Raw genomic sequence first — 27,158 nt, forward strand, 5'->3', positions numbered from 1 at the left:
CAAAGGCATTGGAAATGCATGCAGCATTTTCCTGCACTAAGATTGTCAGACTTGCAGTGTTTTGCAATTAAAATTTTTGTGCATGATTCCGGTAACCTTGCCCCAGAATTCAGGCCTTATTTAACTATCCTGGGCTTTGACCAGATGAAACATCAGTTTAAAGCAGTGTTACTCAACCCTGCTAAACAAAAGAGCCAATATATTGAAAAATACCTTTACAAGAGCCTCAATCTAAGTGGTGGAAAGCGGGTGAAAGTGGCAGTACAAATAAGTTAAAGCTGGCAAAATAGGTGAAAAAGCTGCAAAAAAAGTGGCCAAACATGGGTAGACAGGGATAAAATAGGCAGAAAATGTGGGGACTAAGTGGCAGGAATTGGTGAGACGTGACAAAAAATGTCTTAAAGGCAGCAATAATAGTAAAAAGGCAGCAAAAATGTGACAAAAAAAGAGTGAAAAGTGACTAAAATTGGCTAAAGCAGCAAAAAGGTGGAGGAAAATGAGTGAAAAGTTAGCAAAAATTGGCAAAAAGCAGCAACAAATGTGAAGGGAAATGATTGAAAAATAACTAAAATTGGCAAGAAGCATCAACAAGGTGGGGGGAAATGAGTGAAAAATGACTAAAATTGGCGAAAAGCAGCAAAAAGGTGGGTGAAAATAAATGAAAAATAACTACAATTGGCAAAAAAAAAAAAAAAAAAAACAGCAAAAGGGTAGAGGAAAATGGGAAAAGTGACATGTAATGGCAAGAGGAACCTTAAATGAGCAAAAAAGTGGCAAAAAAGGAAAAGATGGGCAAAAATTGGCAAATACAAACAATGAAAATATACAGATAAAAAAATAAAGGTTGACATTTAAATTTGAAAATTAAAGCCTGCTGTATAAATGTGGGAAACAAATTGCAACGGATATCTCTGGGGTCAAAGTTTCCCTTCTTAGTGGTTTTCATATTTCAAATTCAGACATAAAAGAGCCACAAATCCTCTTAAAAGAGCCACATGTGGCTCTAGAGCCACGTGTTGAGTATCACTGTTTCAGAGACTTTGGTCAGAAGATTCTTTGGTCAGTTAGTCATCAGGTCTGCCAAGTTCTAGTCAGTGAAAACAACCAGAAATTCTGGACTCCATTTATGCCATTTACTGTTTCAAAATCGGTCTTTCATGCCACTTTTATCTAGCTGCCCTGGTGGTTGTCAGTATGAGCAAACACTGCTCAAAAATACCTGCATTTGGCTGGTGGCAGGCGCTAATATCCCACCCTGCTACACACCAAGTCCAAGATCAGCTCAACGTCCAGTTTGCTTCACTGGTGTCAGTGTTCCTTACTATGCTCAATGGTGTTCTCTCAACTCTGGCACTGACGGAGGAGCATAACATGGATGTGGCATCATCTTGGTACAACTTTATTCACCGCTGTTCTTCAGAAGAAACTTGTTCTTAAAACCCTTTCACACAGTTTTTAAAGAAGGTTCTGACAGTCATCAAAGTTTCCTCCTCTGTGATTTGTTCTTAGTGAAGACCAAAGTCTCAGAATAAAACACCCCCCACCCTTCTCACCTGATAAAACACATTTCAAACTCAGCTGGGATGCATACTTTTCTCATTACAGCAGGATGCATGTCACTTCTAATTAAAGCACAATCTGAAACAGAGTAGAAGGGGCTGATTAGTCAGGAAGCAATGGAGTCCTATATTTGATGATGGACCTAAAGAACGTGATAAGGCCAGGAAGTATGAATTACATTTCTGTTACAAGTCCTGGAGATCCTGGAAAATTCCCTAAAATAATCAGAGAATCCGAAAAACATAAAGAAATCCCTTAAAATTGTGAACACGTTACCAAAGAATGTCTGTGAAAATGCAAAAATACATTTAAAAATACTTTATTTTTAAATTAATTTACATACGCTTTTCTGAAAAAGCCTGAGGATTTCAATGAAGTTTTTAAAAATCCTACAAAAATTCCTGAAAATGTCTAATCAAAATCAGAAAAATTAACAAAAAATTCCCAAAGAATCCATGGAAAAATATGAAAAATTTCCAAAGAAACTACCACAAAACGAATTCCCTAAAAATGTATTGAAAATCCACCAAAATCAAAGTCAAGTCATACCCCTAAAATTGACAAACTCCTTACATTCCCTAAAAAGCACTCAACGATTCTTAAGCACACCACTCACCACCAAAGGCAAATAAAACTCTCCAAATTATACACAAATGTTCCCAAAAACTTTTTAAGAAGATTCCTGAAAATTTCATAGTGAATTCTCAAGACATTCCAAGCACATTACTAATGCTTTAACGGAAATTCTGGATGACTATTCTAAAATTCTAAATGCAGAGTTTATTAATCTGTCGTAGGACAGTCTAAATGTAACTACAGCCTCATTTATGCATGCAGGGTCTCAGTAGGTCGAATATAACCGGAATCATCTCATAGAATAAGCCTCTAGGCGGTCTCGGCTATGAATCATCTTCTCCACTCATCATCTTTTGCCCTTGTGCTGCTTGGACAGACAATTAAACATCCTTTTTTCCCAGAGCTGATGATGGAAGTGTGAGCCATCTGTCGAGGGTTGCACATGTGCAGAGCGGGCAGGATACTGCCATGTTAATCCACAGCCAACGGTTTGAAACAGGCAATCAAACAGGGACTTTAGAGAGAGTGGATCAATCTTACAGTATTCATATATTTACATGCATATTATGAAATATGAGGCTAGTTCCCGTTACATTAGACATGCTACAGAATCCTACAGATGCTGATTGACTTTTTATCAATGAAGAAGAAAACCAGAAAAGGCAGGAGACACCATTAGAGTGTGCATTGAACAGATTTGCATAATCTTCACAGTCATTTAGATTTGCAGGTATCCTCTAAAATTTCCATAGGAGTCACAATGCCCTAACAATCACAGCTGCTTTGAAGTATAGAGCCCAGGATTGCAGGCAAACATCTGTAATGCATTGTGCATGTTTGATTTACATGCACATACACTATATTGCCAAAAGTATTCACTCACCCATCCAAATTGAAATCAGGTGTTCCAATCACTTCCATGGCCACAGGTGTATAAAATCAAGCACCTAGGCATGCAGACTGTTTCTACAAACATTTGTGAAAGAATGGCTCGCTCTCAGGAGCTCAGTGAATTCCAGCGTGGTACTGTGATAGGATGCCACCTGTGCAACAAGTCCAGTGGTGAAATTTCCTCACTCCTGAATATTCCACAGTCAGCTGTCAGTGGTATTATAACAAAGTGGAAGCCATTGGGAACGACATAATGCTGTTCTGTATGAAAGCGACCGTTCCGCAATGGGGGGTCGATCTCGCCCCACCTTTGATCCGGATCGAGAGGTAGTATCAAAGCCGTAACAGACTTTTCCGCAACGAGTGTGAAAGGACGTCACAGCATTCTGCAACAGCAAGTGTGCACTGCTGTCTCCATAAACGTGAGAGTTAAAAACCAGCATGGTTTAATCGAGCGGCATTTCATTGGAGAAAACAACAGGGGGATAAAACAAAGAATAATGTGGATTAACTGGAGAGACTGCGAGGTTAGAGAGCTGATCACACTCTGTACAGGAGAGGAGAGAGCAGACACATCTCTGCTCACAGCAGCGTCAGAAAAGTTCCATGATGTGTTCAAGTGAGCTTGGTACTCTGAAGTTTCCAACCTCCGATGTAAATATGTGTGTCGTGACACTGCTTAAAGTCGGACCTCCAACACAGAAAAATGGAAATCCAGAGTTTCGAATTTCATTGAAAGCAGCAGCTCAGGCAGCAGCTGCCATCTGATTACGAGATGCTGGGGTGTGTGTGTAAGCTCATGCGTGCGTGATTCTGTTACACCTTTGTGTGAATTGCTTGTTGCGGAACAGAGACGGGCATTCCTTTTCGCCTTTATTGCAGAATCTCTGTGTAAAAACGGCTAGTCACTACAGACCTCCAAACTTCATGTGGCCTTCAGATTAGCTCAAGAACAGTGCGTAGAGAGCTTCATGAATGGCTTTCCATGGCCGAGCAGCTGCATCCAAGCCTTACATCACAAAGTGCAATTTAAAGTGTGGGATGCAGTGGTGTGAAGCACGCCGCCACTGGACTCCAGAGCAGTGGAGAGGCATTCTCTGGAGTGATGAATCACGCTTCTCCATCTGGCAATCTGATGGGCGAGTCTGAGTTACCAGGAGAACGGTACTTGTCTGAATGCATTGTGCCAAGTGTAAAGTTTGGTGGAGGGGGGATTATGGTGTGGGCTTGTTTCTCAGGCGCTGGGCTTGGCCCCTTAGTTCCAGTGAAAGGAACTCTGAATGCTTCAGCATACCAAGAGATTTTGGACAACTCCATGCTCCCAACTTTGTGGGAACAGTTTGGGGATGGCCCCTTCCTGTTCCAACATGACTGTGCACCAGTGCACAAAGCAAGCTCCATAAAGACATGGATGAGAGAGTTTGGTGTGGATCAACTTGACTGGCCTGCACAGAGTCCTGACCTCAACCTGATAGAACACCTTTGGGATGAATTAGAGCGGAGACTGAGAGCCAGGCATTCTCATCCAACATCAGTTTGTGACCTAACAAATGCACTTCTAGAAGAATGGTCGAAAATTCCCATAAACACACTCCTAAACCTTGTGGAAAGCCTTCCCAGAAGAGTTGAAGCTGTTATATCTGCAAAGAGTGGACCAACGTCATATTAAATTCTATGGATTAAGAATGGGATGTCACTTCAGTTCATATGCAAGTAAAGGCAGGTGAGCGAATATAGTGCATATAGTGAATATAGTACACTATATTGCGAATATAGCGCAATATAGTGTACATGAGGCCTGCAACTTAAAGTTAAGGTTGATTATAATGGAAACAATTACAAACGCATTTGAAAAAGTCACTTCTTGCCAGGGACCTGCTGTGATGCATTATGTAACATGAATAAATCCCATTTAGCTGGCGGTCACCCAGCGCACCTCGCCAAGTGTGAATACATTTTCAGCCTGATTGATCCTAGCGTGAAACAAACCAGAAAAGCATGGCACTGATGCTGTGTGCTCCTTTTTCTGTTGATCTTCACATGTAACACTGTCCTTTGCTTTTAAAACGCCCTTTAGTAAACACACGGATTTATCAAACAGGATGCCGGGTTTGATTGTTCACTTACAGAAGGAGCTGCTTTCGTCCTTTGTGCCTTCCATGGTGCCATCCGGCAGCATCTGGAGGTAGAAGCCGTGTCTGCAGTAAAGCCGTGTGACGATGCCCTTCAGCTGGGGCTCTGCAGAGCAAACAAAGGGGTTAAACACACATTAGCACCAAGAGACACACACACACAAACACGTGTCGCTGTACATATTAATGCACACAGATAGCTATTAGCATGCTCTTTGACTAAACAAGAGGCAGGTCTTGGTATTTACACTGGGAAATAGTCAAACAGTGAAGTGTATGTGCATCCATGTGTGTTTGTGTGTGACTGTGGCCTTCAGGAGGATTGATGGGGCCGCAGTGACTGCTAAAACGGAGCATCTTTCACAGGCAAGTTCAAGTGAGGCATGCAAAGATGTTCATTCTGTTTGCATGTGTGTGTGTCTGGGCTTGTTTGTGTGTATCTGTAGCAGCTGCCTAATATAGAGGAAACATTTCATGATGCCAGCATCCTCAGTGGTATTTGGACCTTACTGATTTCTTATTTTTTTTGCATATTTGTCCTTGTTGTGATTATGTGCTACACAACCCAGGTGACTCTTAAACTAATGATTTCAAAATTGATCTCATATTTTCATCTTTCAAACTTATGATTTCAACTTTCTTCTCATGTATTCGCTCTTTAAAAACATTTTGTTTCTATTTTTCTGATCTATTGAAGCAATAAATTGGAATTTTAATTTCAGATTTGAGTCTTAAACTTATCATTTTTACTTTTTTGACTTTCCAAACATTTATCATCAGTGTTGTTTTTTATATTTTTATATTACCCTGTTAGGCCCTCAGGTTGGACCTGAATCCCAAATCCGGCCCCTGCTCTGATTGAGTTTGACACCCCTGGATTAGAGAGAAGTACGTCATAGTTAAAACACCACTGTAAGAGAAAGAGCTGTGATTGGCTGTTAGGAGCTGATAGCCAACAATTGAAACCAGCTGGCCATCAGCTGATCGCAGTTGGGCGTATGACTACCATGTCCTGCATGAACTAACACTCTGCCCAAGGGCATGATGGGTAACTTCACAGATTAACTGACTCTTTATGGAGCTGAACAAACACTGTAATGAGTTACTTCCCCCTCTCTGCTCCCTGGCCTTCTTTATGCCCTTCCTGAAGCATTTTTATTTTTTTAGAAATCTGAACATCTTGTAGTTTGTGATCCAGCAGAGAAAGTTTTATGTCTGGCACACTTCAGAAACAAACAGGAACAACTTCACTGTCATACTAAAAGTTTAATGAAGCATCTCCCATCATCTGTTTACTCCTCTGCTCTCAAATACCAACTGTTATCATTTACTCGCTGCACTCGCAGGCACCAGACTATTTGTTTCATTTAAGCAATGAGGCATTTTGTGCTTCCACCACCCTGGAGAGAAGTTAGCGTGTCTTCGCTAACCCGGTGTTTGTGTTAAGTTCCTCCAACCGCACACGCGTGACTGAGGGGCTCCTCCACTCTGAAGTGCTGAGGGAGACCGAATAGTGGATCAGAAGGAATGTCAGAATGCTGAAGTGTTTCCACAATCAACTTTTAATGAGAAGCATCAAATATGGATGAGGGCCGAGAAGTACGGGGGGGCAGTTGGCAGTTGGCCCTGGGATGACAGCAGGGGTGTGAGGCGCAGGAAGAGGGGCAGAGAGGGAGAGACATTTCCACTTTAACCCTCATAACACTGATTTATAAACAAAATTAATACAGTTTCACTGAAGTACTTAAAAAAGCAACTATGTCACACCAACACAACCACATTCTGCCTTAAAGCTACTCAACCAATTCTGTTTTCTCTTCCACAAAGTATGAAGGATGGATAAATACTGAAGTAAAAACAAAAAAATTAAAAACTTGACATCAAATAAATTAGATTGACAACTAAGAACTGCATCTGCCTGTGATGCCTATGTCAAATTTATGCTCCAGTTTGTTCCGCAATATTTCTTTTAAAACTTCCATAATACACATTAGATCAGGGGAGTCAAACTCATACTGAGTTTAGGGCCAGATTTGCTCCGATGAGACGCCCTGAGGGCAGAACTGTTTGGTCCAGAGGTGTCAAAGTCAACCTCAGCAGGGGCCGGTACTGAATTTAGCTCTAACCTGAGAGTCTAGCAGGGTCAACATTTAACCATAAACTGTCAACCTCATTTTCACCAGCAATAAAATATAAAAATAAATAAATAAATAAATCAACTTAACACTGATGATGAAAAAAGTCAAAATGATAAGTTTAAAGGCTCAAAATCTGAGAAAAAAGGCAAACTTATATATTAAAAAGAGCAAAACACAAAATTTAAAGGCAAAATGATTTTCAAAAGCAAATATACGAGAAAGTAAAAATCATGAATTTACAGGTCAAAATATGGGATTTAAAAACCAAAATCATGAGTTTCAAGGTCAAAACATGGGATATAAAAGTCAAAATCATGAGTTTAAAGGTCAAAATATGGGATTTAAAAAAACAAAATCATGAGTTTAAAGGTCAAAATATGGAATATAAAGGTCAAAATAATGAGTTTCAAGGTCAAAATATGGGATATAAAAGTCAAAATAATGAGTTTAGAGGTCAAAATACTGGATTTAAAAACCAAAATAATGAGTTTAAAGGTCAAAATATGGGATTAAAAAGTCAAAACAATGAGTTTAAAGGTCAAAATATGCAATATAAAAGTCAAAATAATGACTTTAGAGGTCAAAATACAGGATTTAAAAAACAAAATAATGAGTTTAAAGGTCAAAATATGGGATTAAAAAGTCAAAATAATGAGTTTAACGGTCAAAACATGGGATTAAAAAGTCAAAATAATGAGTTTAAAGGTCAAAATATGGGATTTAAAAACCAAAATCATGAGTTCAAAGGTCAAATATGGGGTATTAAACTCAAAATAATGAGTTTAAAGGTCAAAATTAGAATTTAAAAGTCAAAATCATGAGTTTAAAGGTCAAATATGGGATTAAAAGTAAAAAACAACAAAAAAAAATAGTTTGAATGTCTAAATATGACATCTGATGGGTCTGTTGGTGTATTCAGTGGCTCTGGCTGCAGTAGCTATTAGCTTGGGTGTAGCTGCAGAAAAGTGGCAGTTTAATTGAGACCGGACAACATTCGCACGTTTTCTGTCCGGTCTTGGCATGAACTGAGAAGCTCCAGCGTTCACAGATATGGCAGCGGTTGCCTGTCAGCTCAGGAGCTGACCATTCATATTACCTTAATTTGAATGTGACCCAGTATTCACAGATGAATGTGAAACATATCCATGCAGAACATACATGAAACAGTCTGTCTGGCGTGTCAGGTCACATGTTGACATGTAGCTCAGGTTGGTCTGCAGAGGGACTGGGAGAACTTGTCAAACTTGTGAAACATTGCATCTGTTGGACAGACTTGCAGTATCCTGCAGCACATTCAAAGACTGGCTGAATTTGCATGAATGGTTGCCATTGCTGTCTACTGGCTTTCTCACTTTGCAGTGCATTATTTCTTTCTAGTTAGGAACATAACCACAGGTTACTTTCTTTAGCTTGCACTAGCAGCATCCCTCTCCCTACCACAGAGGGCAAGACACATTTTCCAGAACTTTCCATGAAGAGTGACTTGACCCTTGTTAAGAGGGAATGAGCCATTTAAATCAGTTCTATTCTAAAAAGATGTAAGAATGAATGCATTATTTGAATGTTAGTTTATTTTTTAGGTCTTGGTATTCTATCCTACTTTAAAGTAGTTGCTACTAAAGCTAACAGAGCTGAACATCCGGATGTTGTTAACCTGAAGCTCATTACAGCTAAGTCTCAGAGTCGGTGAATTAGTGAAAGAAACGCTGGTGTGTAATCCTCTCTTTCATGCTGAGAGTGTGGCACAACATGTTGGGGAGCCTTTTATCAGAGGCCTCAGCGCTGAGATTGAGTAACTACGACAAGATAAAAGCTCATCCACCGCTGGTCAACTAGACACAGAAGGTTAAATGTGGAGTGTGCTAATCTGTAATATCCAGAGTCTTAATCCCGAATAAAGCCTTAGACCACACACCAGGCCATGTGCTGCTTTTCACATCTGCCACGGAGCAGAGCGGAGCAACAAACACTCACACAGGAGGCTGATGTTGACCTTTAGCGTGGCTCCGCCTCCGTACATCTCTGTTTGGTAAAAATGCTGTGATCCAAAACACTGAGCTCCCCGGACACAAGGACATTGAAGACTACTGGTGCAAGAACAGAGTCGGTACAAGGCTACTGCGCAGACAAACACGGCATCTCTGACTAAATCTTTGTGCAGTGAAAGGCTCGAAGCAGGAACTGGTGCCTCGAGTTACACCTGAGGAAGTCTGTCAGTCTGTTACATAAACTGAGATTTAAAATGAATAAACACAGATGTAGCAGAGGTTAATATGAATAGAGAGCAAGGCTGCTCTACAGGGGGATGAAGGGGAGAGCTGGGGGCCCACCAAACTGGGGGGCCATGGAGGTCAGCAAAATCCTGGTCCATGTAAAGTTAAGCCATAACAACATTTTTTTTTTTTTTTTTTTTTTTTTTTTTTTTTTACCTGAATAATAACCATTTTGAATTAAGGCAGATTTTTTTTTTTTTAGATTAATGCCATAGTATATAGCCTTCATAAAAATACACACCCCTTTTTTAAGACAGAATTCAAATTGTTTAAAAGATAAGGTGGTGGAAATGGTTTGAAAGTGAAAAGACTGGCTTAAAAGTTGTAGAAATGGGTGGAAAGTTTGGCAAAATGTGTCAAATACAGGGTAAAAGATGCAAACTATGTCCAAAACAACAACAAAGGCAAAAAACAGAGTGGCAAAAAAATTGTGTTAAAACTGGCAATAACAGGTCCAAAAAACAAAGTTGTGGAATGGATTTCAAAGTGGAAGAAATTGGTGGAAAGATGGTTAAATGGAAAAGGAAAGAAAAAAAAAAACAAAGAGCTGCACAAATTGGTCAAAAGTGGCAAAAAATGGCCAAAAAAAAAAAAAATGCAAAAAGGGTCCCAAGTGGCAAAAATACATTCAAAGTATGGGTGACACAAAAGGTAAAATGTGATTAAATTGGAAAAAATGGGTGTACAAAGTGGTGAAAAGTTGTTAATAGCAACAAAAATTGGTAAACAGTAATGCTGAAAGTGGCAAAATTGGATAAGAAGACGGAAAAAGTAGTGGAAATTATCAAAATGTGAAAAAACAACTGGAGGAAAAGGAGGTAAAATGGTATAGAAATGTGGCAAAATGGGTGAAATAAGAGAAATATTTGTTGAAAGTTACAAAAACTGGGATAAAAGTGGGAGAAACTTAGCAAAATGCAGCAAAAAGAGTCAAATTTAGGGTATAAGATGCAAAACTTTGTCCAAAGTGGCAAAAATAGGGAACAAAGTGGGTAAGAACTAACAGTAACAGGCAGAAAAAGTTGTTGAAAGGATGTCAGTGTGGAAGAAATTGGTGGAAAAGGATTTAAACTGGGACAGAAAAGTGGCAAAAATGGGTTAAATGAGGCAAAGATTTGTTAAAAGCAGAAAAAAATGTCAAATAGGGTGGTGGAAAGGATTTAAAGGTGGCCAAACTGGCTTATAAGGGGAAAATAAAGACAAACAAGTTGCAAAAATAGGGTACAAGGTGCAAAAATATGTCCTAAGTGGCAAAAAGGATGGGAAAAAAGTTATAAAAGGGGGTTAAAGTGTGGCAAAAACTGGTTGAGAGTGGCAAAAATGGGCAACATTAATGACTTTGAGCTCCAAAGTGAGGAAAATTTAATCCAGCATGCTAGCACCAAAGCTACTGGTCCCACACACTGTCGCTGAAACTACCAATAAATCACAGCTATGGAGCGTCCATTCTCTGGTTTCATCAGGGACCCAACCAAATCTGTCAGCAGACCTGGTAATGAAAAAATACTCTAAAAGAGGAGCTTATTAAACTCATTTTCATTAGACCACAGTTTTGAGTTTAAGCCATCATTTCTTCCAGGACAGCTCATACAAGCCTCAGAAAGTGATTTAAGATAAAGAAATACACACGGCACACCTTCACTTCTCCTCCTGAATAGAGGATTCTTATCACTGAAATCAGACCATCCAGAAAACCTTTAGCTTACGATGCATTTCAAAGTAACTCTATAGCTAGTTAACAGTCCTATATGTGAGATTCAAGGTATGGATCACTGTAGTTTAACTGCAAATATTCAGAGATGCATGTCATTGCATGTTTGATATTTTTTAATTATATAACACAAAGTCATCTTAAAAAGATCATCTAAGTACACACACATCCATCTGTATTCATCCAGGTCTATTGTGAATTACCTCTGGTTAATGGGACGTTACCATTCACTAGAAACGAACATTTCTTAATGGAGGACTATTTTACATAATGGAAACCAGTTACATAATATCACCAGGTCATCCCAGCATGCATCCAGGATAAAACTTTGCACTTTGGCCAAATCTAGTTTGACTTCTACATTTATTATGTACCACTCATAAAGCCCAACAGGAAAGAGAAAAAAAAAAACGTATCAATATTTGACCAACGAGACTGCAGAGTGCTGAAGAGGTTGTGTAACTGTCACTCCACTCTTCTGGTAGGAACTTTACATGCCCATGTGGTGGCGAACGCAACTTTTAATGACATCACAGGTAACCAAAATGCATTAGCTAAAACCAGATTGGGTTTTCACTGACCCAAGGAGAACCAATCGAAGTGTTTTCTGGAGAAAAACAAGCTATCCTCCAGTTTCATCACCTGGCTTTAGTTTTAGTATCAGAAAATATGAAACTTCCTTTCCTATTTGACTTTTATGTTCTTTATTTTGAATAGATGAGGCTATTTATACGTGCTTATTACATTCAGTGTAGAGAGATCACATTGTCCTGTTTGTGGTTGCTATCAGGGTCCACGATGAAGAGCAACCCATCTGGGTACTTTGCCCAAACAATGCCGGCCCCGCCCCTTTTTTTGGGAAAACATCCCATTAAAATGAACAGCAATAAATGGGAAAGATTGGGTCATTAGGGGTTTAAAAGTTTCAAATCTGTAAATTGTATGGTTGGAAGCCAAAACACAATGGCCAGTGAGATAAACACAGAATATAGGCTAGTAGTTCTCAACTGGTGGGTCAGGGCCCAAACGTGGGTCGCAAAGCTGTTTCCATTGGGTCGGGATGTGTGCCAGGAAAAAAAAAAAAATGTGGCAAAAGTTAATGATGTATGAAAGTCCTGAGTGGACAAACAAAGTTTCTACACATTTTTTCAGGTTTTCTTGTGATCACAAGTACATTTCAGTGTTTGTCTTAAGATTTCAACGAATTTATCTTTCTTTTCTGGATGGCAAAGCTGTTTTTTCCAAGATAATGTGGAAAAGTCTGGAGAAATTGCAAATTTTTCAGCTGTCTTGGGGGCAAAAAAAATAAAATAAAATAAATTAATTTGTACTTGTCCTTCAGTAATTATGTGCCTTTCCAACTTTTTTTTTCCAATTCTGGCTTGGTCTGAATAATTTCGGTCACAATTTGCCACAAAGAGGTGGTAGTGGGTCCTTCTGCCTGGCCAGTTGAGAACCTTAAGTCATTAAGGACGGAGCACTGGTTTCATCCAAACAACACAGAACTCTTCCTAGACACTTTATCTTGGTTTGAGAATAACTTAACATGCCTCAAATCTGTGGTTTTCAAACTTTTTCACCTGAGATCGAGTCAAACCTTATCTATTTACATGCAAAATAGCCTCTTTGATTCTTGTTGAGTCAGGGACACTCCTGAAGAGGCTCCCTGGGTTAGTCTAGCAGCCTACTTTGACTTTCCAGGGGTTGCATGGCTAGAAACCCCCATATGGATGCAGAAATGGCAATGCATGTTGAATACAATGAAATGAGTTCAAAAGTAGTTAAAACATAGAAGCATGTATGTGAATATGATGGTGGAATAAGCTTTATGCTATAAAAGAGGAGGCTGGGGTGGAGGAGGTTGAGCTTTGTTAGCAGCAGCAGGGTGGTGCATCACAAACACACAACAAAAAGGCTCATAAATGCATCGTTACCGACATTGTCTAACCTACCACTATTCAGGCTGCTTCTGACTTTGACTAGTGTATGGCTTGGGTCTCTGGAATGAGTCTTTTCCTTGAGTTTTAGTCCCGCCCACCAGAGACTCATGCTGCGTCCAATCAGAGAGTGAAGGGGGCGTTTCTTTGAGTAAAAAGAGTTCCGGGAAGCTTGCTCTTATATGTCTCTGATCAACGGTCTTCAAATCTCAGTCCTCAGTCTTATGGCTTCAGTCATAAAACCACCTTAGGGTCTTTGGGACGTTCTTTAAAATAGCGGATCAGAAACTACTTTCGGTTCGAGCAAAGACCGAGGACCAATTAACAAACGACATGGGATCTGCCTTCAGTCTGAATGTTTGTTTCCCCCCAAAAGGGGGCGTGGTCACATTGGAAAGCAGGAAGTGACATTGCACTGCTCTTATCCATTGGCTAGAAGAGGTGTCAGTGTTGTTACTACCTGGAGCCTGCATGCACTCCTGTGTCTGTTGAGGGTGACCTTTGACTCTGGGATGCCAGATCTGGAGTTGTCTTGGGACCAAATGAGCAAAAACACTGGCAAAGGGAGGTCCCCACTGGACAGCCCTGGTAGCATGTTTTTGGTGGAAGGGAGCCGGAGTATCCCGAGCAAACTCCACACAGAGAAACCCTGATTAGGAAGAAAACCAAGAACCTCCTTGCTGTAAGATTACAGCGCTAACCCCATCCTTTCTTTAGTGAATTAATCTTGTTTCCTTAAGTTGATAAACCAACTTTTATTAGTGAAATTGGTGGAGTTTCCCTTTACTAACAGCCACTCTGAGACCAAATACTTATACTCCCTGATATGTTTAGGGACTTCTGTGGGTCACCTGTCTTAGTCGAATATTTCCCATTAAAATTGCTTTGCTTTAGAGGCTAATCATTGATCCAGGTTAGGCACCTAGGGGTAAAGCACATGGATGGAATTACACCCAGGGTTTAACTGAAGGAGCTAGGAAAGCCCATTCTGACATTTGGATTTAAAGCTGCAGATTACAGCATTTTATGCTTGCAATTTCTTTTCCAGTTATACCACAAGAGTTATGAATAGCTTTAAAAATGGAATCAAGAGTATGGGACTTTTTCTTTCATGCCAAAGAATAATGGCCTAACTTTTCAAACAGTAGTTCTGTAATCAGAGCAGATCAGATCTAACTGTGTGAGAGCAGGTGTTGGTGTGTATGTGTTTATACATGGAAAGGATTTGTGTTTATAATCCCGAAGATATTCAATGCCAATTAAAGAGTGACCTCAATGAAGAGCAGGATTAATCTGACTTATTAAGAATTTCAACCATTAAAGTCACCCTGAACCCTCCAGCTGCCCAACGCCTCAAGTCGGATGACAACTGGGCAGTGTGCTCGTGCTATTTTCACCCCCATTACACACTCCAGTTCTTAATGCGTGTGTGTGTTGGACGCCTCAAACAGAATGGGCTTGGCTGAAGAAGTGGCGGTGGTCTGCCAAGGACAATGTGTGTCTGTCATCACAAACACAAAGCGGGCTCACATAGTCGAAATGTTTCAGTATCAAACCCTATATCAGTTTCTGTCTTGCTCTTTCAAGAGACCCCTGATCCTATCCTTCCATCTATATGGGTCAAAACTGATGTTACAGTGGAGGAAGTACTGAAAGTAAGGCAGAACTAATGTTGCAATGAAAAGGTAAATTGTTATTTTGCAGAGCTCCTCAATATGTGTGCAGATAAAACCCCAGATCCAGTGCAAACAAACATTTTATTCACATAAGAATAAAAACAACTTGTCGTTTTGCAGTTGATAGCAGCAACTCATCTCAAAAAATAAGGGACAGGACCATGTTTACCATCGTGTAGCATCCCCTCAGTCTTGGGTCTTCCCTCAAAGACATGTCTGGATGGGAGCATCTGTCGCTCTAAAACCTCCATGTACAGGCACCAATAAAACCCTGGACCATCAGAGATGCAGGTTTTTTAACAGCGTTTTAAAAAAGAATTTTACATTTTGACTCATCTAACCACAGAACAGTTTTCCATTTTGCTTCAGTCCATTTTGAACGAGCTTTGGCCCAGAGAAGACGTGGCGCTTCTGGATCGTGTTTATACATGGTGTCTTCTTTATATAATCCAGCTTTAACTTGCAAACTGTGTTCACAGACGATGATTTCTAGAAGTGTTCTGGAGCACAAAGGGTCAGCCCAATGATCTTGAGCATCCAGTACTACTTATTCCTCTAGGTACTCTGAATCTTTTGATGATATTATGGACTATAGATGGTGGGCTATTCAAAGTCTACATAAATTTACACTGAGGAACATTTTTCCAAATTTTTTCATAATATTTTGATGCAGTTTTTCCCAGATTAATGAACCTCTGCCCATCTTTACTCCTGAGAGACTACACCTCTCTAAAATGCTCTTTTTATACCCAATCATGTTACTGACCTTTTACCAGTCAACCTAATTAGTTGCTAAGTGCTCCTCCAGCCATCTTTCATTAGTATCACTTACTTTTCCAGCCTTTTGTTGCCTTGTCCCTACTTTTTGTGTGTTGCTGCTCCAAATTCGAAGTAAGCTAAGATATTAAAATACTAAAGTTGTTTCATGTTTTTTATACTCTATTGCTGGGGGCTACATCCAGACATATGAAAAAATAGTGGGGCTACTTATATATTCCTCACCTTGTAAGACAAATCCAATTAAAGATAAGACATGCTTAGCGATTGATTACACCTGGATGGCTTGTTGATGGCTGACAGGGCAAATGGATAGTCATTTTCAGGATTTGGGGGAGCCAATCAGATTTCAGGGGGCCCTGTTTTGCCCTGGCTACCACTGGCTCCGCCCCTGAAAAGCTATTGGAGCTGCTTTTTGCTGCATTAATCCATCAGGACATTATTAGTCAAGATATGCTCTTGTCAAAATGTTTGTTTACAGAATCAACATTGGTAGCACAGCCTAGTGCTGAAGCTAAAAAGTACAACACAGTTGAGTACAAGCTTCATCGTCTAATGTGGGCCATATTTCATTTTATTTCTCGAATTTGCTGCAGGCCAATCAAAAATCGGCTGCGGGCCGCATTTGGCCCCTGGGCCAATATTTTGACACCCCTGTTCTGGTGTGAATTAAACATGAGTTTACTAGATTTTCAAATCATTACAGTCAGGGTTAGAGTTTTACATGTTCACAGCACCCCAACTTTTTTGGAATTGGAGGTTATATTTTGAAGACACAATTTTCACAAAAAAGAGGGCAGAAGCGTTTTAAAAGCGGTGCTGCCAGCTGGGTATGTGCTGTGAGCTATGTGAGACCAGATTGGGACACCTTGTGGTGCAGTTATAGCCAGCAGTGTCACTTTTCAACAGCTTTTCTTCATTATTAGGTCAGATAAATCTATGCAGAATAAAACTTTGGTACATTTTCTAGTATATTCTACTGATGGGGACAGTTTTTAGACTCTTTAATTGAAGTCAACAAGTTAGCATCAGAGCTGATCAGGGCTAATCTATGCGACTTGGAAAGGTACGGTGTTGCTGCAGTGTTTTACCTGCATCTGGCAAGAGGCATGGCAGGTCAAAATATCATACTTTGAGCTAATGTTCCCTTGTGATCTCATAGAAAAGGACAGGCCCAATCAGATTCAGACCAGGGCTCAGTATAAGTGTCAGCTGATAAGCTTATATTCATTCATAAATTATTTTGGACATCTGAGCTTGACAGGAAATCCTTATCAGTTGAAAGGACTCTTTTGTGAGCCCAGTGTCAGGGTCTAAATCACCAAAACTGAGCTTAAAGAGATTAACTAATTTAAAGAAATCCAAAGAAATGTCTTTTTACCAGACTTTATCACATCCCTACAAACAAATAAGGGTAATACTTGTTGATTTGAAGTTAATGGGAGCACAGAGGCCTGAGGGTTTGGACCAGATGGAGGAACAGTACAGCAGGTGGAGGGTCAGTAGGTCACACATGCTTTACCTTTGTCTGTTTTCCCTCTCTCTCACTCCCCCCCCTCTGAATAACCTGATTTTATTTATCCTGTATCCCATGATAAGTTCTCTTCTTACTTTTGCTTTCCATGCCATCCCTCCAAAATCGTTCTGTCTCCTCCTCTTCCCTTTAATTCTTCCATATATCAGCCCAAAAACTGCCTACGTTGTCTGCAGGGTAGTCCTTACTTCGGCCCTTTTTAAATGGTAAAGCAGGGTGGAGGAGTAAAGCAGTGAAAAGACGAGGGCGGAGAAGGAAAAAGCATCAATAAAACGCCACTTAACAGCAAACAAGACCTTCTGATTGACTGACATGCCATTTAGCAGAGGAGGAAACGAAAAAGAAAGGGAGAAAAAAGAGATACTGGGGAAGAGGGAGCCACAAAGATAAACAAAAAAAGGAGCTGAGATGAGAGTAGATCTCACTGATTGTCCCACGCTGCTTTTTTCCCACAGGTTGCAGCACTGCTCACTCTGACGTCTTCTTATTGATGTTTCATTTAGAAAGTTATTCATTCTCTCTGGCACTAAAGTGTCAGAGCTCCTGATGCTGATGGCAATGTGACTCTCGCTGATTATTATACTTCCATCTGTTTTGAGGAGACGTCATCTTAAGCGCTCTCTGTTCAGTGTGTGTCAGCACAGACGTACTCAGACTCCAGGAGGCACAGATGTGCTCCATCACTGACGCCCCTCTGATTAATCATGGTCATTGTAGTTCGCTAACTGTCGCCACGTTTGGCAGAGTGAGAGCTCGGGAACTTTACAGGAGAGAAATGAACGAGGACAAAAAGAAGCCGGGATGGCGTTCGACTGCAGACTGTGTTTCTTCTGGTGCAGTAAATATGATGCAACAGCAGACGTCTGCATCAATCACACTTTACGTCCCCTTGGATTTACGGAGGAAGATAAACATGTTTGAAGTGTTTTTTTTCCCCATCACCTTTTACATGTTGCATGGAGATCGGACAGCTCTGGCTCACACCCATGCCCTGTTTCATCATGTCTTTGAAAAGAGACATACAGTATGATGAAATTTATATTAACATTGCTGGTAAATAAAATAAATATATAATGTGCAGGAGGGATGGATAATCATGCAAATGCAGTGACTGTTTACTGACAACCATGCTGCTACTGATTAGTCAGATGTCACTTCCATTGCACGACTTATATGCACATTATTGTCCTTTTCATCTCTTACACTAGCTCTACTTAAATATGATTTTTAAATTCAACATGAGGTGTGCAGTTTTGCAGGACAAGCTTAAAAAAGGGTCCAAAATTTGTAGCTTGACACACCTGATAGGGTGCAAAGATTTTTTATCTATTGATCTCATTTTTTTATTTTTTGCATAATCATGATTGTTCTCTTTCAGTGGTAATGCTAATAATGTTTGCACAATTTAGGCAGTGTTCTCATGCTCATTATTTGCTAAGATTTTTGCAATTTTTTGTGAAGTTCAGAAAGTTTTCTCTCTTTTTTAGAGTTGACAGGTTGCTGTTTACTGGATCTGAGAGGAAATGTTTTAAAGGTCACATATTTTACACCTTTAAGACAGGTTTATATTGGTCTCAGAGGTCTTCAAAACATGCCTGTGACGTTTGTTGCTTAAAAAAAAAAACACTCCAGTATTGGATTTTTGCATGTCTAAAACCCCCTCTGTTTCAGCCCTGCTCAGAATGAGCTGCTTCTGTGTCTGTGGCTTTAAATGTTAATGAGCTGTCTGACTCCGCCCTTCTAAGGAAATGGATGTGGCTTAATGGATTTGGCTGTCCTGACCCTCCTCTCAGGTGGCAGCTGAAAGAAAGATCAGGAGCAGGACTTTCTTCCAAGCGGGGAGGGCCAACCAAACTTTGGGGCGGGGGCTAACTCCCTACATGACATCATGAGGAGCAAATCTGAGAGAACAGCATGTTTTAGCACACATCTTCTGAAAGGTGAAGAAAGAGAGGGTGGAGGGAATGGATTTTTCTGGTACTCGAGGGGATTGTGGACAGACCAGGGGCACATGATTTTGTTAGAAAAGCCTAAAAAAGGGATTTTTGCACAATATGTCCCCTTTAATGTTTTGATGCAACTAAACACTCAATATGTAAAATTCTACCACCAGGGGGCTCTCAGTGAAAACCTGAGCACAAATGACAAGTAGAGACAGCCTTGCCCATCTCTACAGTTAACTTGCATTGAATTAAGGACTCTGTTCAATCAGAATGGTGCATCATATGTTGTAATTTCTAAACAGAAATTACATTTGAAATTTGTTTCATTAGTAAAATTGTCATATTTTGGAGAAATGCACTGAAAAAGGCACTTCCACATTCACGATAGAAGCGGTCCCAGTGTACACATGCATAAGGCATCACTGCTAGTGCACATGTGCATTCTGGGACTGCTTCCAGCACAAATGTGGAAGTGCCTTTTTAAGTGCCTTTCTCCCTCATTATGAGAAGTTCATGAATGAAAATAAAACATTGTTTTTTTTTCCATTTATACATTTCTAATAATGAGGAAGAAATGCACCAAAAAGTGCACTTCCGCATTCGTGCTGAATGCATGTGCTATGAATGCAATGATCTCATCATCTCACCACAAGTGCATCCTGTTTGTGTATTATTCTATGGCTGTTGTATGTATCTCATGCCTAATGATCCCGGATAAAGATAGTGTGCTTAAAAAAAAGCACTGTTAAAAATGGACAAAAACATTGGCAGAGGGGCTGCACAAGAAAGACCACCTGAGCAGTTGTGGGTTCAGTGCCTTGTTTAACAGCTCTCTAGGAGTGCGCCTGAAGTTCACCTCTACTGAGTTCATTCTGGGACTGGATCTGGTGCCTAAGGTTCCCAACTCCAGTCTCTGGTCACTGATGATGAGTTTGATCAGTGAGTACAAACTGCATGAACCACACTGTCAAGAAAGCAACAGCTGTAGTGTCCATATAGGCAGTAGGCATGGAATTAAACACTTAAAACACTCCATAATTATGCCTTTGTTGACAAAGAAGCCACAAATCAAATATATGTGTATCCATCACATTCATAAAAAGGTGCCAAATTAAAGAGTGCTGCAGAGCCGTCTCTCGTTTCCCTTCCATTCAGTCATCAAGCAGGACAAAATAGGCATATTGTAACACAGAACTCTCTGTCAACTGACAGATTGTTCTTTGTGCTGTGTGACAGGTGGAAACAAAGCACAGTTGAATTTCTCGAGTAATTACTCCTCGAGGCAGAGCAACAGAGCAGCAGTAATCTACAGTAGCATGCTGCTCGTGCAGTGAAAGTGTGCAGTCTTCCCCGTCTGCTCCTTCTCCACTCTGCAGCGGCATTCATGCAACTTTGTGCATGGGTCAGCCTCACTTTGGTGCATTTCCAGCCAATTCAAGTTTTAATTCCTACTTTCATGGAGTTTCCATCAGCCAGTGGACAAAGGTCATTTCAGAATAATTCTCTTTCTATCAAATAAAGCACTGTGGGCAAATTCCTGCTTGGTTGCTGCTACTTAACATGCCATGCCTCTGCACACTGGTCCCAGAAACACTTCTCAGCTTTCTGCCGAGTTAATAAGCTTGTTACTCCCCACTGACTCTAATATTGTCTTTCTCACCACTGCCACGAGAGCCTGAAGCTATTAATCCATGGACATATGGATTTTACAACTGCTAGTATTTCATCTCCGAGCATTTATTGCAACCAATGGGAAACACTCGGCGGCAGCCACAAAAAGCAATAACACAGTCTGTACTGAAAAGAGAACAAGTGGAGTATGATATGTAGATTTTCTGTCATATAACAGCAAGGCCAGAGTTAGATCTCTTTCAGAGCATTGAAACTTCTGGATTCCAAGCACAAAAGCCCCACGTGTTCTCATATTTTCATATTTCACCACATCCACATTAAGCACAGAGCTAAATTGCATAAAATTAGGGGCTCACAGTAGCCCCGGCTGACAGTGAATAATGGGCATAAAGGCGGGGAGAGCCTATATGGTAATGGCCAGATTTACAAGGGCCATCAATCATCCCCAAACCGCCAGCAGCTCCATCCCTCATAGGACGGAGAGAGAGAAAGGGGCGGGACACCGAGGAAACAAACTGCTTCTCTCTCTCTCCCTAACTGCAGTCAAACTTTAGCTTTTAGGAAAATCAATACTGATGAAGGTGATGAAGTGTGATCCAGCTGAAAGTTTACCAGACCCCCATGTTGCCCTGGCATGTTTCTGCAGGTGATTTAAATGACCAATGGGGGAAATCATATGAATTACACAGCAGTCTTATAAACTATGCATGGTAACTGCTTATAGAGAGAAATCAATGCATGAAAATGTGTTTCTGAAGTTTTAGGCTTAAGGAGGCAAACAGACTGCAGCAGACACGCTGTATAAAAGTTCAGTTATCTCCAAAGAGTGGTGCTTTTTATTTGGAATACAAATGAAATATATGGCTATGATCCTCCATACCTTCAGGACAGGCCAGTCTGATCCAAGTTGTTTTTAGGAGAATTCAGCTCTTATGATGCAATGACCAAGGGCAGAGGTGTTAAATATTTAGGACTTAGCCTAAATGTCTGAGGGTCCTGGGACATGCTTACCTAATTATTCTGCTTTCAGGCAGTTAAATGCACCATTTTCATGCAACAATTACAAATTTGGTCTTCAATTGTCAACAAGTAGGAATTTCACGATTAATTACATCAATTGTGATCAATTAAGGTCCACAATCAGTGCACTAAGTTTTTATCTAGTTGCAGTTAATTGCATAGTTTATTGTACCTTTCAGCACACCTCGGTTAAGTCACTGCAGTGTCTCCCTGCAGCCACAGTGATGTAAATTAAGTCTGCCCATGTTCCATCACTTTAAAAAAACTCACAGACAGCTTAGTGCAGGGGTTATCAAAAATTTCAGCCCGCGACCCCCAAAATAAAGGTGCCAGAAACCAGAAACCCCCACTGTACCTGAAGGTGGTTGAATACAGACATGCACATTCAGTAATAGTCATGTGCAGACAAGGTTGTCCATGGGGGGGGCTTCCTGGGGCCTAGCCAAATTGGGGGCCCATGGAGACAGCAAAATCATGGTCCACTGCAAAGTTAAGTCATAATAACCATAAGCCGTCTGTAAAATTGGTAGAAATGGTGGTGAAATGGTATTTTAAAACTAACAGACAGATTAGAAGTGGCAAAAGCTACATAAAAATAGCTACAAACAGGCAAAAAGTTTTCAAAATGGGTTAAAGTGGTAAAAACGGGCATAAAAAGTGGGTAAAACTGGTTAACAGTGGCAATATTACCTTAAAAGTGGTAGAAATTGGTGGGAAAGGTGGTGAAATGATGTCAAGACATGGGAAAAAATGTTCTAAATTGGAAAAAATGTGTTAACTGAGGCAGAAAAAGGGAAATTTGTGGTGCAAATTGGTTAAACTGGCAAAAAAAATGTATTATGAATCTAGAATGTGGTTTAAATGGATGTAAAAAGTGTCGATAAGGGGTTAATGGTGGTAATTGTGGGTCAACTGAGGCAACAACGGGTGAAAAGTGGGAAGAACCGGTTTAGAAGTGGTGGAAAGGGTTTCAAAGTGAAAAAAATGGCTTAAAAGTGGAAGAAAGTTGGTGAAATGGGATTAAAAAGTGGCAGAAATGGGTTAAGAGTGGCAAAAACGTATTAAAACTGGCAGAAATTGGTGGGAAGAAGTAATTAAAGCTGGTTATAATGTGGCAACAATAGGTAAAGAGAGGCAAAAATGGATGAAAATTGCACAAAGATGAAGAAAAGTGGCAAATAGTAGTGGCAAAATTTGGCAAGAACCGGGGTTAATAAGTAGCGCAAATAAATACGTTCAACATTAGAACCCAATAATAGTTTGACACACTTTTCAGCTCTAAAATGAGGGAACTGTTAGCCAGGATGCTAGCACCAATGCTACTAATAAAACACACTTCCATCACTGATCCTAACTGGGGAGGCCCACTCTCTGGGTTTGTCTGAAGCAGGGAGAGAGGCAGCAAAAACTAAATCCCAGAGCAGAGCAGGCATCAATGACAGCAGAATGACATCGATTAGACATATGTAGTATAAAGGAGGAGCTGGGGTGGAGGAGGGTTGCAGAAAGCAGCTTGCAGAAGGAGCAGCAGTGCAAAGCCAGGATGTAGCAGTTTAAATATGGCAGCATGAGTGCAATTAACCAATAGCACGCTTAGAGTGAATCAGCTGATCGTTAGCTGAGGGCTTGCATGAGATCTGGCCTGAACTAAGGCTATACGCTCGATATGTTTACCTCAGTTTTTATAAATCCTGGTTAGATGGAGTGCTGGCAGAGGACAGTGTAATGCAGTGTAGCATTGTCCAGCATGAATCAATCTCTGTGGTTCTGGCCTGAATGCTGAACTTGATGAAACACCTAACAGGCACACATCGGTCCACAGAGTAGAGACAAATGGTCACTGGGAACAAGAAACCTCTCAAAAAGAAGTGGCCCATCATGCGCACACTCCGAGTCCAGGACAGACGGAGACGCTGAGGATTAATTAAAAAAGCAATGGGTGAACTTTTCAGTCTGTGCTCTAAAGCGTAATGATTTAAAGCTTAAATGAATGGCCCCATGATTAAGTCAGAGAGAGAGAGAAACAATAGCAGTTGTCTGAGAAGAGTGAGAGTATATGGAGAGGAAGATAAGGCAGAGGGGATAAAGAACAAGATAGAAAATGGGATGAGAAGAAGAGAGAGTGAGACGGAGACGGTGGGCATAAATCAAGAAAGGAGCCAAGAGGGGGGACGATGACACTTTAGAAAAGCTAAAAGAAAGATACCCCGGAGGGTTGTTCGTTTTGTAATAGGCAAACAGAGATGTGAAGGCAGAGAGAGAGACGAGCTGAGAAAGATAGAGGTGCCCGGTGAGACGAGTCTAACCTGGATCAGAGAGAAAAAAGTGGGTAAGAGAACAAACAACAGGGTAAAAAATAAAAAAAGTATAAGATCAGAGACAGAGAGACAGAAAACAAGGAAAGGAGAGGGAGCGAGAATCAAAGAGAAAATGTAAGAGAGACAGAGATAACAAATTTGAAAGACAGACTGGGGAGAGAAAAATATCTGAAGCTCAAAGTTAAGGTCCTGCTCAAGAAGAAAACTTTACAGAGTTTCAGAAATGTGGAAAAACCCAGAAACTACAACCACATTAGGACCTTAAGACTTAATGACTAATACAGAATTTTAGTTTGCAAGATTGCTTATTTGCTCAGTACCTTTATAATCTTACAAAATGATCTACTCAGCCTGATTTCAATTTTAACAAAATATAGGAGAGACTAAATCAATCTATGTGAAATGTACGCTCACCGATCAATTTATAAGGTATACTTTTAGAACTGCTCTGTCAAATAAATATCAAATTACACAATCACAAAGCAAAAACTAATACATTTAGGCATGCAGACAAGAAAAATTTATCCGTTCTTATTAGTCTATATTTTGGGGTAAAGTTACTTCCGGGTCTGCTTTTTACCCTTAGCCTGATACCTTTGATCTGGAACAACCAGGAGCATCAGAATTAAGCAGGTCAGATCAGGTATGCAACTTTCTGCAGAGTCAGTCACTACAGACCTTCAAACTTCATGTGGTCTTCAGATTATTCCAAGAACAGTGTGTAGAGAGCTTCATGGAATGGGTTTCCATGGCCGAGCAGCTGCATCCTGGTCATACATCACCAAGTGTAATGCAAAGCGTGGGATGCAGTGGTGTGAAGCACGCCACCACTGGACTCCAGAGCAGTGGAGAGGCGTTCTCTGGAGTGATGAATCACGCTTCTCCATCTGGCAATCTGATGGGCGAGTCTGAGTTACCAGGAGAACGGTACTTGTCTGAATGCATTGTGCCAAGTGTAAAGTTTGGTGGAGGGGGGATTATGGTGTGGGCTTGTTTTCAGGAGCTGGGCTTGGCCCCTTAGTTCCAGTCAAAGGAACTCTGAATGCTTCAGCATACCAAGAGATTTTGGACAATTCCATGCTCCCAACTTTGTGGGAACAGTTTGGGGATGGCCCCTTCCTGTTCCAACATGACTGTGCACCAGTGCACAAAGCAAGGTCCATAAAGACATGGAGGAGAGAGTTTGGTGTAGATCAACTTGACTGGCCTGCACAGAGTCCTGACCTCAACCTGATAGAACATCTTTGGGATGAATTAGAGCGGAGACTGAAAGCCAGGCCTTCTCATCCAACATCAGTGTGTGACCTAACAAATGCACTTCTGGAAGAATGGTCAAAAATTCCCATGAACACACTCCTAAACTTTGTGGAAAGCCTTCCCAGAAGAGTTGAAGCTGTTATACCTGCAGAGGGTGGACCGACGTCATATTAAACCCTATGGATTAAGAATGGGATGTCACTTAATTTCATATGTGAGTCAAGGCAGATGAGCGAAAACTTTTGGCAATATAGTGTATTTACAGTATTGTGCAAAACTTTTAGGCATGTTTGGGCCAAAACTGAGGCTTAAGAAAAGCTTGTAACCATCAGGTAGGAGGGAGGATGGACACATCCCAGGTGATGCTCTGGATGTCCTTGTGTACTACCAGAAGCATGGGAAAATGATCACAAAATCCATTCATTTGGGTGGCTGTGGTACTGCCTGGAGAACCGTCTTGGCAGATAGTAGGGTTGCCACAAGCTCAAGTGATGTGGTTGTCCCAAGGCCTCAAAAACCACATCACTTGGGTAAATCACCAGGAGTTAAAAAGCCAGGACAAAAGAAATGCTGTCAAGCTTGTTGACCTTCCCCTCCAGCCCTGGGTTGTGGCACATCGGCCCAGTGATGAATTTTAGCACCTTGCACACCTTAAACCAATGCAGGTGACCATATATGGGTATCTGAACTATCTACTGACCCACAATAATGAAATAAGCCAACCCAGTCCTTTGTTTTGGTCTTTCTATGCCTAAAGATACAAAGTTGGCTGAAGTCTGCCATGTGACTAGCATATACAAAGACATGCTGTGAAGAATGCACATGCTTGCACTCAACAAACAGTGGTGAAGGTTGAGGAAGATGTGGCCCACTAAGCTGAGGTAAAACATAAGGAAACGACAAATGAACCAGGAACAAGAAAGTCAACAGCTTTAGCATGCAAAGGTCATGTACTGTATATCCAGAGGTGCAAGATATTTTTACAACAGATATTTGAAATATAAAAATATGTGTGCCATATGTCTCAGTAAAACACATTCAGAAATTGAAGAAGCCAATATGAAAAGTATGCATCATACTTAAACCCAGTCTATGCCCATTTGGATCAATTTCATCAGCAGTGTCTTTCCTAAAGCTGGTATCACCCTGCTGACCTTACAGACAGCCAACCCTTCACCTGACCAACCCTTATATCTGTCTTCTGGATGAAAGTTTGTGTAACACTTCCACCGGCCCCAACCTTCAACCTGAGCTAATTTCCTTGCTTTCCCATATAACAAAGTAGAGGACAACATCCAGTACTGAAGCTGGAAGGGTACATCGCTCATCTTAATTGGAAGCAGTGGCCACAGTCCAAGCTGCTGTATTTGAAGAGTTTTGATTGAGATGCTGCAGAAGCACGTGGAGCTGCTGCCTGTCTGGACTGCAGCTATGTCTCTGTACACTAGCACAAATGTGGCAGTAGATGGTTCTCTATAAAGGCTGTACGGCTACACAAACAAAACAAGACAGAAAGCATTCATTGTCCTGGTGTGTTACGACCAAAACACCGCAGAGGCCTGATCGAAGAGGAACAGAAAAAGAGAGCAGACTGAGTCAGCCGGCACAGAGGTTTTCAGCATCCCAGGACCCTTCTTCACTGATGTCAATTACTGTAACGATCAGCAGGGAAACCCCGCCCACACAATGTGGACCGAGGCCAGGACCCGATATCACCTGAGGAAGGACAAAAAGACATGGAGGAAGAAAAAAGACAGGGCTGGATGTAAGGGATGGGAAAAAA

General features: G+C 40.8%; 1 protein-coding gene across 2 annotated transcripts in view; it reads right to left on the minus strand.

The window, feature by feature from the left end:
• The window catches only part of fgf11a (fibroblast growth factor 11a), a 191,699-nt gene that overhangs the window by 87,175 nt on the left and 77,366 nt on the right, over positions 1-27,158 (minus strand). For both annotated transcript variants that reach the window (XM_041779762.1, XM_041779763.1), the window contains exon 2: positions 5,155-5,265. In XM_041779762.1, the coding sequence (XP_041635696.1) occupies positions 5,155-5,265 (111 nt within the window). The remainder of the gene's footprint in view (positions 1-5,154; positions 5,266-27,158) is intronic.

The sequence above is a fragment of the Cheilinus undulatus genome, linkage group 22 (genome assembly GCF_018320785.1).
Source record: "Cheilinus undulatus linkage group 22, ASM1832078v1, whole genome shotgun sequence".
Lineage (NCBI taxonomy): Eukaryota > Metazoa > Chordata > Actinopteri > Labriformes > Labridae > Cheilinus > Cheilinus undulatus.